At 37.2% G+C, this 15185-nt stretch overlaps 1 protein-coding gene across 2 annotated transcripts in view; it reads right to left on the bottom strand.

Annotated features, from left to right (window-relative positions):
* Positions 1 to 3676: 3676 nt before the first annotated feature.
* Positions 3677 to 15185, bottom strand: part of ARMC1 (armadillo repeat containing 1) — a 35443-nt gene continuing 23934 nt past the window's right edge. For both annotated transcript variants that reach the window (XM_075743990.1, XM_075743989.1), the window contains exons 4-7: positions 10186 to 10375; positions 6630 to 6746; positions 6473 to 6547; positions 3677 to 5931 (exon numbers count right to left, since the gene is read on the bottom strand). In XM_075743990.1, coding sequence (XP_075600105.1) covers positions 5740 to 5931; positions 6473 to 6547; positions 6630 to 6746; positions 10186 to 10375 — 574 coding nt within the window. In that variant the 3' untranslated portion in view covers positions 3677 to 5739. The remainder of the gene's footprint in view (positions 5932 to 6472; positions 6548 to 6629; positions 6747 to 10185; positions 10376 to 15185) is intronic.

Here is a 15185-nt window from a genome sequence, read left to right as displayed (position 1 = left end):
CCTAAATGACAGAGTTAATGCTCAACTATGTTAAATGGCTGCTATTTCCCTATTATAGTGGGTGATACATCTTCATTGTTTCAGTAGTGTAGCCAACAATTGAGAGCTAAGTAGTAGCCACTCTTCACTTTCAGTAAGCTTTACAGGTATTTTATATGCAAAGAAATAGACTCCTTAAAATATGCCCTTTACTACATCCCGCTGAATTACGCTATATAAACAATAATGGTTATTTGCTAAAACATTACAGCACATATTTGTTGTAGCAGAGGCGGCAAAGCCATGAAAACCAAGGACAATCTATAAGCTTTTAGTTTTATACCAAGGTAATGAACATGAATGACTTTGTCAATATTAAACATGGGACTTCCATATTAACAATATAGGGTTTTTTAATCAAAAATCTATTATGGTAGTTTTTTATTCAGGAAAAAAAATAGTCTTGCAATAATACAAATTAAACCATTACCTTTAGACAGTCTCATGTAATGTTAAACGAGTACTGTTCCTCTGGCCAGGAGGAGCAGCCCTTTGCAAGCGGAAAGCCTGTTTCTCTGGGAACCAGCTTCCAGCTTCTCTCCCTCCCACCCTCCCCAAAAAAAGAAGTCCCCATGCCAGATCTTCTACCTAACCTTCAAAGTTTAATACAAACCAACACACCCTTGATTCTCCCCCAGTGAAGGGATCACAGCCAAACGGTCACACGACAAACAGGACATCACGTTGTCCTGTCATTTTCAACCTGTCGTCCAGGGGGAGGAGGGACTTTAACTAAAAGATGCACTTGAAAAGGACCTAAAAAGAAATGCCACGTTCGTACCAGCTATATGATAGCGTATATACAGGGAGTCCGTAAAGGAGATCACACCTTCTTAGAGTAGCATTCAGGGATCAAAACCCACTAATGACATTAATTGCTGGAAAGGGTGTAAACACCACTGTCAGGGTGATGCTTTAACATACGTGAAGACAGCAAATGCCTCGGGCATGTATTGCACCTGGCACTGCTGAAATCAGTCAGCAAAGCTTTTGAAATACACCACAACATATGAAAAGATAGCTAAATATTTTTTTGGGAAACCAACTAGAAAGGGTATTTGTTACCAAAAGTTCTTACTTACCTAGAACTTCAACAAATCAGTGAGGACTATTTGAGAAGAAAATTGGCTTTCAACCATGCCTGGCTTACGATCCAATCGTATTTATAACTCAATATGGAAAGTTGCTTATTTGACTTTTCTACTCCAGGCCAGAGGAGTTGAGACAGTTCAAAGGCCTCTCTTAAAATAGAGGGCATTTCAGCTTATTTTTGTAATAAAGCATAAACAAAGAATTAGAGACAGCTCACAAAACTTTGCAGTTCCCAGGATTCCTGATGGATTTGGGCAAACAGACTCAGTTGTACAGTCTCTAAAATGAGGCTAATAGAAAACCACCTTTGTAAAGACCTCATGTTACGGATGTTCGTGTGGGATGTTAGGCATCAACAGCATGCCAGCTGCTCCCTGCCAACTCACCGTGGGCTCCCGTGGTGGCTCGCCCTCCCCTTTTCACCAGCAAACCTCCAGAGGGGCAGTTCCCACGGAGAAGCTGACACGGTAACTCCCTGCACTGGTGGGTGAGCATGGCCACGGCCGTGAAGGACCTCAATGAGAAGAAGTTTGGTTCCAGTTGTGATTTTATTGAGCTCCTTAGAAACACTGGTCAGCACAAGCACTGCCGGCTAACTCACCTGAACTGCAGGCACTGGGCAAGTATTAAACGGTGCTGGAAATTATTTAGCTACCAAGTTCTGTGCAAACTTCATGCCATGAAGAGACCGAGCTGCTGGGAACTTGACCCAGCTAGCAGCCTTCAGATACTAACATCATAAACAACTTCTGCCACAACAACTGGCACAAAAACATGGTAAGAGTTTGCATCTCCTCCAAGATGTTTTTGTATCTCCAGACAACTTTAACTGCTTTAATTTCTCTTAATTTATTCCACAGGGGAAGGTCTAACTCTTCCAGTCACTAACAAGCCTAGTGCAACATGCACATAAATGAACAATAACATGAAAAAATTTAAAATAATGTAGATTCTCATGTGGCACGTGTATCAGCTTATGCAGGCAGACCTTGCTCGCCATGTTTTAACCAATATACATGCAAAGTACTGCAAATTTAAATCAGCTTATTTTCAACTCTGTTCAAAACCTGCATGTAAAGCAGGCTAAACAAGTAGAACATTGACTGCTCCATCTAAAATAGAAGAAATAGGACAATTTCTTTTTGTAACAGCTTTATATTAAGCTTTAGAGCAGGAATCTTAACAGCCAGTCTCACCCCTGAGGCTAATTAGATGCCGTACCTCACTGAAGAGGTCTCCAGTGACCCCATCACTCCCCCCCTTTCACCAAATGCTTTTCCTGAAGAATTGCAATCAGAATCTGAGCTGGGTTGAGACGTTATTCTTATCTCTGTCTTCATTTATTTCCAGTCCTTAATTTTAACAAATAGATTTGTTCACATTTTAGGAACTCAGAATAAGATGAAGAAACAGGTCTACTTGGTCCAGCCTTCAGCAAAAGAATACAGCAAGGAATGCTGCTAATTTTTATTAGGTATGCTTTTAAACTCCACTGGTTGACAGCTGAAGTGTTGTTCACAGGCAAAAAGGAGCACCCACATTTTATTTTCCATTGCAGGCAGTTACAGGAGTATTTCACACCTGCCAGTTTGCATCTGCCTAGGTATTCAATGTTTTCCTCTGAATTAGCCCCACACAGCACTCTCCCCATCAGCTCACACGGCCTATGGCAAAACTCAGCAACACCAGCTATTTTTGTACAGAATAAGCCACAGGTGATTGCGGAGCAGGAAACCTAGAGCGTATTGTAATTCACAATACTGCCGAATGCTTACAGTGCTTTGACAGCTGCTCACAGAGGCACAGTTCTGAGCCTCAGTTTTGCCTCTACCTATCCTATCAGCATTTACTCTTATTACGGAGAAACAAGGTAGTGATTATTCTATTATGCTGCACGTAGCTATAACCCTAGGACAATTCAGGAGCTTAAACCATGATGCGCGCGGTGGCTTCCTTGGCAATCGAGTACTTTGCAACTGGTGCAAGCGCTACCAGTGCTGTCTCTCAGTTCTGCTTCTTATTGGAAGCCTGTAATTTTGCAGTAATTTTTTTTTTTTTGGTCACCTCCTTAGGTCAGTAAAAGGGCTTTATCATCTTTAATTTGACCTCTGAAAAAGTATAAGCATAAAATTAGTGACCCCGTGCTCTGTTTCTTTTGTACTTTTTTAAAATCAGCTATCTCCAGAAATGTTGATTCTCTTTGATTTCCCTAATAAAATATGACCTTCATGGTATCAGTCAGAAAAAACCCTTCATGTCCTAAAAAACAACCCTAAGGACATCATCTCAAATTCATTCTTAAGTAGCTTCTACATACCCAGTTTTCAGAAAAACTTTGTTTAAAATGCAAACATGTTCTGAACATACACAAAAGCCCTCATGTGGTATGCAGCAAAGGTCTCACTATGACTGGACATCTGCATTCCTCTGTTAAATTCAAGATGAAGATGACATACTTTTAATACCACAAAAAGTTTAAAAGAATGTCAGAACATTTAAGAAGGCACCAGCCTTTGTTTACGCATTTAAAAAGGCGACAGCCATATTTTGTTTAGTTATATTATCCTTTATTATTTTACATTATATTTCAAAAACTTTTACAGATGCCTTAAACTGTTCTACTAGAGCTGCAATACTGTCATAAAAGCACACCTACAGACCGAATACACAAACAAACTGTAATACCTACTGGTATTGAACCATTTATATCCAAAGGGTGTAGTCTTTTAGTAAATAGATGTGCAGTAATGCAAATGCAAACAGATGTTAATGCAGAAAAATAAAACTCTGCATTCATGGCTATAGAACAGAGGACTTCTCAAACACATTTGGTACTGTAACATTCTAGACAGCAATATGAGTAGTATTACATATTTAAAGCAATACATGCCCTGAAAAGCCTGTATTTTCAATCTGTGCGTGTAAACCTGAATCAAAAATAAACTAGATATATTAAAAAACATGAGACATCTAGTCTGCCAACAAGCTTTTGTTTCTTTTTTTATCCTAGAATGGCAATTAACTTGGGTGGGTGAACTCTGACCAGCATTATTATTTTACATTATAATTTCCTCAGCATTTCTGTAGTATTATGACAGCCTGTGAGGTGGTTTTTTTTATTATTCCTTGTGCATATGCACAGGGGAATAACTTTAATGGATTAAAATTTTTTTCTGAGTCTCCAAGTGGTAAATATAATTAATATTATAGCAAGTACATTACCACAAAAAAGCATTGTATAATGAGGTTTATAACATTATTTAAAGTTCTCAGCTGTATTTCTCTGGTGCAACAAAGCAGTGGCACTGCAGTTTTCAAGCACTGTGTATTGAATCCTCTCAGGCACACAGTGTTTATTAACAGCTCAGATATATATTATTCTCTACCTACAGAAGTTTTGCTTTTATCACCACTTCTGGTCACAGAACTTACCAAGACATCTTTAAACCTATACTGTCTGTAAGTAACAAGGTAAAGCCAATTGTTTGCATATGTTTTTAAGCCTATCCAAGCTGACGTGCTTTCACGGGAGTCTCATGAAAGACATTACGAGGGAACAGTAATTACATATCAGATTTGTTAGGTAAAAAAATAAAGAGAGTTAAAGTCAAAATTTGTGAGTGTGTGGCACTGTGGCAAAAGAGGCATTCAGTTCTGCTTTATTCTTCAAGTTTAAAGTTTCAGTTACCATTAAATATTTGCTAACAGTGAACACCATTTCTTAACCAAATACAGTTTACATCCCTCTCTATTCTCTGCAGACAGAGCTGCAATGGGTCACGGCTATATTGGACCACAGCTTTTTTTTGCTATGGTCTGCCCAGCTAGCCTAAACAGCAGTCAGTGGTATTTATTAGTTATATACATCAGTCACACCCATCATTACAAATATGTTCTAGTTTATTTACTGTACAATGTATGTATACATATTTGTGTTCATTCAATCCTTTATTTCTTAATCTCAAGCACTCCAATGTTTAAGGGCAGGCTGGAAAAAAATTCAATATACATAAAAGGGTGATAAATTTCAAGTCTGTAGTGATTCTAGCTTAATAGCAAAGGGGGAACATTGTGCTCATGCTGTGAACATGGTTGGCAAAAATAAAGGCAAATAAAGAGGCAGACTATATTTTTCTCTGGAGTCAAAAATCAAGAAAATGAAACAAATTAACATTAGCCCAAAGGGATGCAGAAATAAAAAGGGCATTTTATTTAATGCACAACTAGAGCTATTAAGAATTTTCTTTCACAGAGGCCCTGAGACTTGAGTTAAATGGATTCTCCCTACCATGTGTTTCATGTGAAGTCAAACTTAAAGCTCTATATGCATAAACGTTTGGTATATAACAGTGGACCCATTTTTAAAAAGTGAAGCAATAAAATCTACATGAAAAACAAATGAAAGAACAATTGGATTGGAGGCCTCTGTCCTTTGACCCCTGCCCTATCAGGCTAAACGTCCAATAAAATGTAAAATGCAGCATACATTTGCTTCATCTAAAATTTTTGTATGATTTATTGCAAATTGCACTTGGCAGTTCACCACACCAATGGAAAACTGGCCCCCCTGTTGGTTCATTCACACAGTCTTTTAACACCAAAGACAAGTCACCAGTAGAAAGATCTCGACAGAAAGTTTGCTGCCGTGCTAAGCCAGCTTGCCGCACCTTCTGGGTGCGACCCAACACGAGACACTGCTTTGTCCTGTTCCTTAGTAGGGCTTTCATCTTCTGGTAAATATTCAGGTAAATCTGTATTCTGCTCTACTTCCACTGGAGTATCTTGGAACGGAATCAGCATCTGATAAAACACAACAGATTAAAATTATGTCAAATATTGTAGCTTAAAAGAATGAATGAAAGTTACACATACATACATGCTCAGAATGACAAGCACGCGTGTTGCAAGACTCCTCCCCATCCTCCTATACAGTGAGACTATAAATGGTACGTACTATATATGTGGAATCTACTATGCTTAGAAGACACACAAGAAAAGCTTTGGCTTAACATAGAAGAATAAATACCAAATAAAGACACAGTCCTTTTTCTGTAGTTGAGAAATAAAAACACTTCAGCAACTGCAGGGAAAAAAAAGGTTCACTGTGATCCTTTTCATATCATTGAGAGAAACAATTACAGTATTTAAGTTATGTAAAACTGTTCTATGGATACATGTCCTGACATGGGATTGCCCTTTATTATCCTTGTACCGTACGTGTAGCAGTCCCACTTACAAAATTTTGCCTGGCATCAGATGTTATGGGGACAGACGTGTGATGCTGGTATTAAAGATACAGCCAAGCTAAACCAATTGGTATTTAGAAAGATACATATCCTACCTCCTCACCACTTTCACTTTTCACAACTTGCTGTGCCTTCATAACTTTGGTTGATGCTATTGCTGTTGCCAATGCCTACAAATACACAGAAAAAACCAAGAGCTTAGTAGGACTGAATGCAATAATCTGAGGATCCGGAGGGTTACTGAGCACTTACCTCTGCTTTTAAGTCTGAGCGAATTCGGACCACACACCTTTGAACAGCCATTTGAAAGGTAAAACTAATAACACCTTTAATTTTCAACAAGGCTTCTTCACAAAGATTTCTTCGAGACTGAGAAAAAAAAACAAACAACAAACAAAAACCCCACAACTAAAGTACTTGCATAATACACCATGTGAAAATGCTAACAATTAATTGTTAAGGAATTCCTGTATGTCTGAGGCAAGTGGTTACTCAATAACATTTTTGTAAAAGAAAAACTAAGACTTACATTTCAGCATACAAATATTAGACTCTCTTGTCACAAAAGAAAAGAAAAAAATTGCTTACACTTTAGAAGTCAAAGAGGATGGAATCAACTGTAAATAATTAGAGAAAAGTGCTGAAAAGCAAAGAATGTTTTTCTCCGTATGATCAGCTAAACAGTCCCCTCTGGTTAAGTTCTGATTGACTGAAGTGCTCATTGATGAGTAGTTAGTGTTTAAGTTGCTATTTATCAGACACCTTGCCTCCATACTGACTGAATGCATCAAAGCAGCTGTTGTATCTTTCAGCTGCTTCATCTGTGGCAGCTCACAGACATCACTGCACAGCATAAGCTTAATTCTTATTTCAAAGGGAAAATATTTGGTTGATAACCTATGGAATGTTATGGTTAAAGCAAGTGACATCTCCTACTGTGCTGTAACATTACATTGACCTGTACTAGTTACATCTGTTCTACATTATCTTAGAATGTTCTATTTTTTTTTTTCCTTTTAATATTTGCACAAGATGGTTGTAACAAAAAGGATTAAAATACACTTGGAGAGACTGCTACCACAAAAGGGGAAAAAAGAAAACACTGCATCAGAAATAAAACTGACAACATTACAGGTTCAAAATAATGATGTATTTAACTTTTACTGCAAGTTTCTGCAAGGTTTTAAAACAAATAAGCTATTTCAAAGCATATTTATATTAGTTATCAAATAGTTACTGCTCACTGCCTGGGATAGTTTCATGCACAAGTAAATTCTTTTAATATCTAGAAGAACTAACCAAAGTAGCAGGGGTGGGTTTTTTAGCATTTTAGCATATGTATTGCAACAATTCATTTGTTGCAATTTATTTGAAATAACTAATATTTTTGACAGTTAAAAAAACCTAACATTGCTGGATAGGCTACATTTCTCATACACAGGAAATATATTTGATGCAAAGATGACAGGCTGCCTTGCGTGAGTGAAAGTCAAAACTACTTTTGGACACAAGAAGCAACACATTCGCAGCTTATTAGCCTAAATAAAGAAGTTATACTTACATGGGTGTACAGCAATTCTGTAACAGAATTTGGCTTTTTACTCTGAGGTCCCAGGTTAAGTCACAGGCACCCCAGTTTAATTCAAAATGAGGCTTTCAGTGATGAGATAACTGGTGAATCATGTCTTAAAGATGTAACTTACCAAGATCCCCACAGACTCCGTAAAAAGCTGGAAGCTTGGCAGCCACTGGCCTTGCTGCGCAAACATCTTTTTGCAAAGTATGTCTAACTACGGCAATTAGGCACAAAACCCAGCAATGCACACCTAGACATTTTTCTGTGTGGTACTCCTGAAGCATGAACACAGAGTAGGACAGGTGGAATTCAGGTTATTTTCTTGCACACCTCGTAGTCTAGCAAGTAGTCCTGATAGACTACTGGACACTGATTGCCGTACCCTAATAAATACTACTAAAATGTAATGCTGGGGTTTTTTTCCTTTCTCCTTTTTTAAAAAGCTTATAATCAAATTTGATAATTAGATCTTAAAATAAAAACATCTGACCCCACTCTAAACAACCACTGACCTTTCCCTTCCCTTCCTCAAATAATCACTACTATTTGAGGTTTCAAAATCCACAAGCAGGAATGACTGCAAATCCTACAAATAACAGCAGCTTCTTGTTTCAACTCTAAACGACGAAACACAGGTAAACTGAGAAGACTGTATTTACAGCCCTGCGTTTACTTATTGTGCCCTTTACCACGCATATGTGCCACCTAATATTCTTTGCTAGTTAAGTTGAGAATAAACTGTTGAATGAAACTAAGATGCTTTTATTGTTCACATCCTTCACCATTCTCCCAGTCCCAGCTTATCCTGACATTTAAAACAGCATTACAGGGATGTTTAACTGCTGGATGGGCACCTGGACTATCACTAACATTTCTTTAATCACCTGATGTAATACAAAGCTACGTACACTAGCTATCTCCAGCCAGTGCAGCGTCATACTTCGCTTTTCTTTAACAGTGCGCTAAGAAAAGATGCTGGCATGCTTTGGGCAACTACAGAAGCCTGCAGTTTTGCTCTCTGGAGCTGAATATCCTACACTTTTTCAGAATATCTTTGCCTCAGCATTTAAGAGGGAAACTCCACAAATCTCACTAACTTCCATTTGTCAAAGAGCACAAAAAATGTTTTTAAGATAGGATCAGATTATAGCCAGAATATCTAAACTCACAAAGTAGAAGTGGATGAAATTGCTTGCTTGGAGATACCTGTGAACAAACCAACCAACTACAACCTTTAAAAAGTCAAACAAAAACTTAAAAGGAAACAACTGATTGGACTGAATTAAAAAAACCTTCAGAGTACAAAAGCCAATGGTGTTGACAAAACACTGACTTTCTAGACAGAGCAAGCGCTGGAAGGACAAAACTGTAAAAAATTATTTACTTTGTATAAAGTGAGCTAGAGCAGCATGTTATTTCTAAAGGAATTAATGATGGTCTTATGAAAACAGTACAACGGGTATGCTGTTGATAAACTGGGCCTGTGGACACGCTTACTTGGCAAAATGTAAAGCAACAAAGCAAAGGATCAGGTTTGATCATTTAAAATGGGTACAAAACTGAAGATACAGAGTCCGGAGGGCACTTGTGGATAACATGCTTAAACAGTCTACATGCTGTTTGGCAGCCGTAAAAAGGCAAACATGGCCCTGGGGTGTTATCTACAGGGGTATGGTAGATAAATCCGTAGAAGTTATTCTGACATTACATAAAGACTCAGTGAGACCTCATTAACTCAAATGCCATTCTGGTCACTACAGTAGAAAAGATCTCACAGACAATGAAAAGATGTACCAAAACCAACTCAGAAAAAAAATACAGCATTTCTAAATTAAAAAACAAACAAACAGTATCTGAAATCTCTCATAACTAAAAGGAAACTGATGCAACCATGAGATATCCTTAAGTGAAACTGCTGAAGGTACCTTGTTTATTCCATTCTTTCTTGAGAAAAAAAAAAAAAAAAGGAAATTAGGAGAGGCGGAAAGAGAATAGTTTTTAGAGTAATTAAAAAGCCATCAAGGAAACTGCCTTAAAACATCTTCTTCAGATATTTTGAGTAAGCTCAATTTATGCAAGATTTTATACATATCTTGTGATTCAAAATACAATTCACTGAAATTGCTGACAACTGATGATGCCACACAAGTAGCGTGAATACATTATTTGTGTGGGCAAAATACCTCTCAGTACAGCATGCCTTATCTACATAAATGCTGAAGGTCTCCTTACCGAATCATCAAGGCCATCTATATGCAAAACCACTGTCTTGGCACGCTTATTTGTGCTGCCGAGGAAAAACTGCGCTTTCCGTCGACGATAATTCATCTCATTCACATTGTCCATGTCTGACATGTTGGAAGACTGAAGGATATCATAGACTTCAGAAGCTAAAAGTTTAGTCTCTCCTGGTGTAGTGGTCCTTAAAGAAAAAAGGCATTAAGATTTATAAATACCTGGGTTTACACTGGTACTCCAAATAGCTGCTGATTATGTCCTTGCAACTGGAATATTCCACGTGCTACAGAAATAAAATTCTACAATCGATATATAGGAAAAATTTTAAAAAGGGAAAGGAGGAATTACGTAAAACTATTTTCTTTCCTATACTCCAATTTTTATGTTGGTCTGTTCATTCTAATATCATTATAAACAAGTCTGTGTTCTCAAACAACGTGAATACAGTTTACATTGGTATGACTCCTACAAACCAAACATGGTAGTAGATGCTCAGCATACCACTTACTTTGTTTGCAATGAGGTTTGGTTTTTTTTAAAACAAAATTATCTCCCAACTGCCTTGTAATATGTTTCATTTCTCTGTTACATAATAAAAATAATTTCTCTGTAGAACTGTAATCTTTCTCATGTTTTCTTCTCCGAAGTTACTTAGCATCAACAGCAAAGCAGAAACCCAGGTTTTCTTAAAGAATCTAAAGGTTATTTCTCATTAGACTAAAATTTGTGGCATGAACTATATGATAGCATTTGTTTAGATAGAAAAAAATGTAGATAATAGGCCAAACATATTAATTTCTTATGATTAAAACTAATTTTAATAAGGTACTAATATAAATCTGCTGTCCAAGTTCAGCCCTGTTTTAATTATGCCAGTGATTTAAAGCTAAGGGCAGAAATAAAATTATTACCACATCAACTTGCAGTTAATCTTAAAATGATGAATGACAGCTTTGCTGCTTTGTTTAGCAAACGCGAAGTAACAAGTACCTTTAGATTATTTTGCTTTCCACTTGACTTCCTTAACTACCATACATTAAACACGTTTTCCATCCTACCATATGGACAAGGAAGAACAATGAAAAGCAAGCATGTTAGGAGTTCTCAACTTGTGGGGCTCCCAGCTAGCGTTCCCCCACCACCACCCTTGTCTGCACATTGTTTTGAACGGCACCAGTTTGGAGAGGAAACCGTGAGTTCTTGTGATCATTCGATACATTAATAGCATTCAAAGAAAAAAAAAAAAAGAAAAATTAAAAGAAAAAAAAGGGTAATAAGCAAACATGCAGGATCTAAAATAGCAAAGCATTTCAGCATATGTTCAATTTTAAATACATGCTTATGTTCTGCTTTCCTACAGCAAAAAAACCCACTTACGCTAACTCACAGAAACAAGTGCTGGAAACTCACAAAGATTTCAACTTCAACCTTCCATAATTTATTAAAATAACAGAATAGAGGGTAAAGCCTTGCAAGCTGATGTCTTGAGGTAGTAATAAATTAGCTTGTGCAAAAGTGACATCAAGATACTAAGAAATTTACCCACTCGTTAGTTTTGGCAAATTCTTTCAACAATGACAAAAATCCCTCCATATCAAGTGATTTACAATAGAGGACTTTTTTTTTTTTTTTTGGTAAGTTTAAATACAGTTAACTAAGCACATTATTGAAAATGTTACTATCCCACCTACAGCACCCACTATGCTATTGCTAAGAGTTTTTGCTTTAATATAATTATACTATTGCATCCCAGAGTTAAAAAAAAAAGAAATCAGAAAGACAAGTGAGAAATAAAACATACTTAGTATTAGCCATAATATATATGCATATATGTACATATACAAAGATAATTTAAAGTTATCAATATGTCAAATATAAAACATGCAAGTACCTAAAAGCCAAAAATCAACAGTAATTTTCATACATGTTTTGTGGTCCCAATATTATAGTTGGCATAGTTCTTGGAGAACGTAAGATTAGTTGTACTATTGAAACAACCTGCTGATTTGAAAACACAAATTTAAATCTGTTTTTATTTGATACAAGTATTCTAAGGTATTCCTAAACCAAGTCTATACACACAAGTGTTATGCATATACACACACACTTAAACTGCTCAGATTATTTCCTGTATTTTTCCAAATAGAGCATTGCTACTATCTACCAGTAAGTTAGAGATAACAACTTGTTACCCATCTTACATTTAAAAAAAAAAATCCCAAACACAGGATTTTAATCTTATTTTAAAAAAAAAAAATCTGTTGCAAAATAAGCAACTGACTGTATAATAAAAAGCATGAAACTCAGCCACTACCCGACAAGAGGAAGAACAAGGATGAGAGTAAGACTAAGAATATAAGACTGCAAACCAATCCCCAATAAAGGTATAAGCCAGTTTTATTCTACGGTAATGCAATACTATACTATCAGCAACTCAAAACAAAAAACCAAAGATACAAAAAAATTCCACACAAAGCCTTCTACAATTTTTAGCACACTGGTAAAATAAGCAAATACAAGTTTTGCATCAATCTCTTATTCTTTCACTAAAGTAGTTTATACAACAGGTATAAAAATAATAGAAACCTTAATATCTTTAAGGAAAAAAACCAAACATCTGGAAGTATGTATAATAAACCTTCTCTATTGTAAAAACAAGGTGATGCTCAATGCTGACTCTGTTGCTTTATACACTATATTGGTAAGAAAAAAATAAATACAATTAAACTACATGTAGAACTAAACCATAGTAGAATAGCGGAAGTTTTTTGTTTTTAAATAAGAGCTGTGATTTTGTTGCCTGAAATGAGAAAAAATTGCAACCTTAAGAGAAAAGGGTTGTGAGGGCACTGACACAGGTCCTCCCAGCACCTGCCCATCAGCAGTTTGCAATACCACTGCTCATAGCTGTACAACCCAGCCTCCTGCTGCTATCAGAGCGGCAGAAGGGAACTTGCGCCCGTCTTTCCACCACCCCCATTCACACTCTGGTACAGCACTTTATTCACCACTGAACACGCAGGTACGTACTATAAAGCCACTAGGCAGTTAAGAGGTTGTTTGAGAACAAACAATCACTGGGAACAACCTCCCCAGAGACGTGGCAGAGTCCCCATCAGTGGAGGTTTTCAACATGCAATTAGACAGGGTGCTGAATATCTCATCTAGGTTGACTTTCCCAGGAAAGGTTGGACCAGATGATCTTTCTAGGTCTCTTCCAACCTGGGTTGTTCTATGATTCTATGACTAGTGTTCTGCTATCCTGCTAGGGAAATGATAGTCTCTAATTAGAGCACAGTAAGAGCTGGTAAGAGTTGATTACCACCTCTTTCAGAGGCAGACAACATCTTACATTACTTCAGTAAGATTCAGAAGATGCCTGTCAGAAACCCAAATCTTTGATTTTCACTGTCTTTTTGAATTCCTGTCATCCTAGATTGCTGCCTGTCCTTCCATTATGTTCACCCAAGGCTGGCTGTATAAGTAATACAAATGCAGAATCCAAGTGACATGTGCTGTATCTGTCAGAAGAGGATACAAGAAATAGTTCTCACTTTCTTCACAATTAAAAATATCTTTGTAAATATGGTCCAAATGTTGCAGAGGTTTTACTAGCATAACAAGACATTTCTTACAGTTTTAGCTAAACCTAAAGGACACAAAAAATAGTGGCTACAGTTCAAGGTGTACGTGATGTGAGTTGAGTATGCATGCTTGAAAATAATGTGCAAGCAGCATATAGCATTGTGGCTGTCCAACCAGCACATAACTTAAGTAATCACACAGCATCATAAGTGGTAATACAAGGACCCCAACAACCTTCCTCACATAGCTGCATCTGATGTAAAGGTAACATAGAAAGTTACATTTCTTCCTCTAGAAAAAGTACAAAGGCTGTGAAAGACTAATATAGAGTGCATTTTCCCCTTTTGGAGAAACACATATGTTTTCATATCTATAATGTGGGGTTTTAATATATACATATGTGTATAAAAGACCACCCTATCCTTTTCAAAGGATATATAATATTTTATGTATATATTTTAAAATAAACATATATGTACATATACATATGGTACATTACATACACACTCCTATACGAAAGGAAACAGATGCAACCATAAGCTCACTCAAAGGACAGCAGACCCTCCACACAAGCACAGAAACCATTACATGCATTTCCTTGGTGGCATACATTGCGCTCTAAAGACACATTAGCCAAACAGATAACAAACATACTATAATGGCATTTCATTAGAGTGTTTTCTACTGAGTTTATAACCTAGAGACAGGAGGTTTTCAAATTAAAGAGAGTAACTTTCTTTGCCAGAGATTCAATTACATCCCAGATTCTATCAAAAGGAGATTTGTGTCATTTAATTCCAAAAGTCTCACTTCTACAGTGCTGCTGCTTTTGGTTGAACTTTCTCAGTTTGTCCACTACCCACAATAAGACAACAAAGTTAATTGCCTGTTCATGAAATTTCAAGGCTCTTGATAATCTTTTAACAATCTCCTTGACCCCTGGGAAGGTGATGGAACAAGTCTGGAAACCATTTCCTCCAGGCACGTGAAGGACAAGAAGGTGACCAGGAAGAGTTAGCATGGATTCACAAAAACAATGTCATGCCTGACCACGCCAATAGCCTTCTACAATGAAATGACCAGCTTCGTAGACGAAGGGAGAGCATTGGCCATTGTCTTTTGACATTGTCTCCCATACAATCCTCATAGAGAAGCTGGTGGGAGTATGGACTGGGTGAGCAGATAGCAAGGTGGACTGAAAACTGGCTGGATGGCCAGGTCCAGAAGGTGGTGATCAGGGTCATGAAATCTAGTTGGAGGCCCATATCTAGCAGTGTACCCCATGGGTCAATATTGGGTCCAATCCTGTTCAGTATCTTCATTAATGATCTGGATGATGGGGCAGAGTGGACCCTCAGCAAATCTGCAGATGACACAAAATACAAAGGAGCACCTGAAATGCCAGAGGG

Source organism: Balearica regulorum, chromosome 2 (assembly GCF_011004875.1).
Source record: "Balearica regulorum gibbericeps isolate bBalReg1 chromosome 2, bBalReg1.pri, whole genome shotgun sequence".
Lineage (NCBI taxonomy): Eukaryota > Metazoa > Chordata > Aves > Gruiformes > Gruidae > Balearica > Balearica regulorum.
Note: the sequence above shows the minus strand (reverse complement) of the source record. Positions and strands in the feature narration are given on the sequence as shown.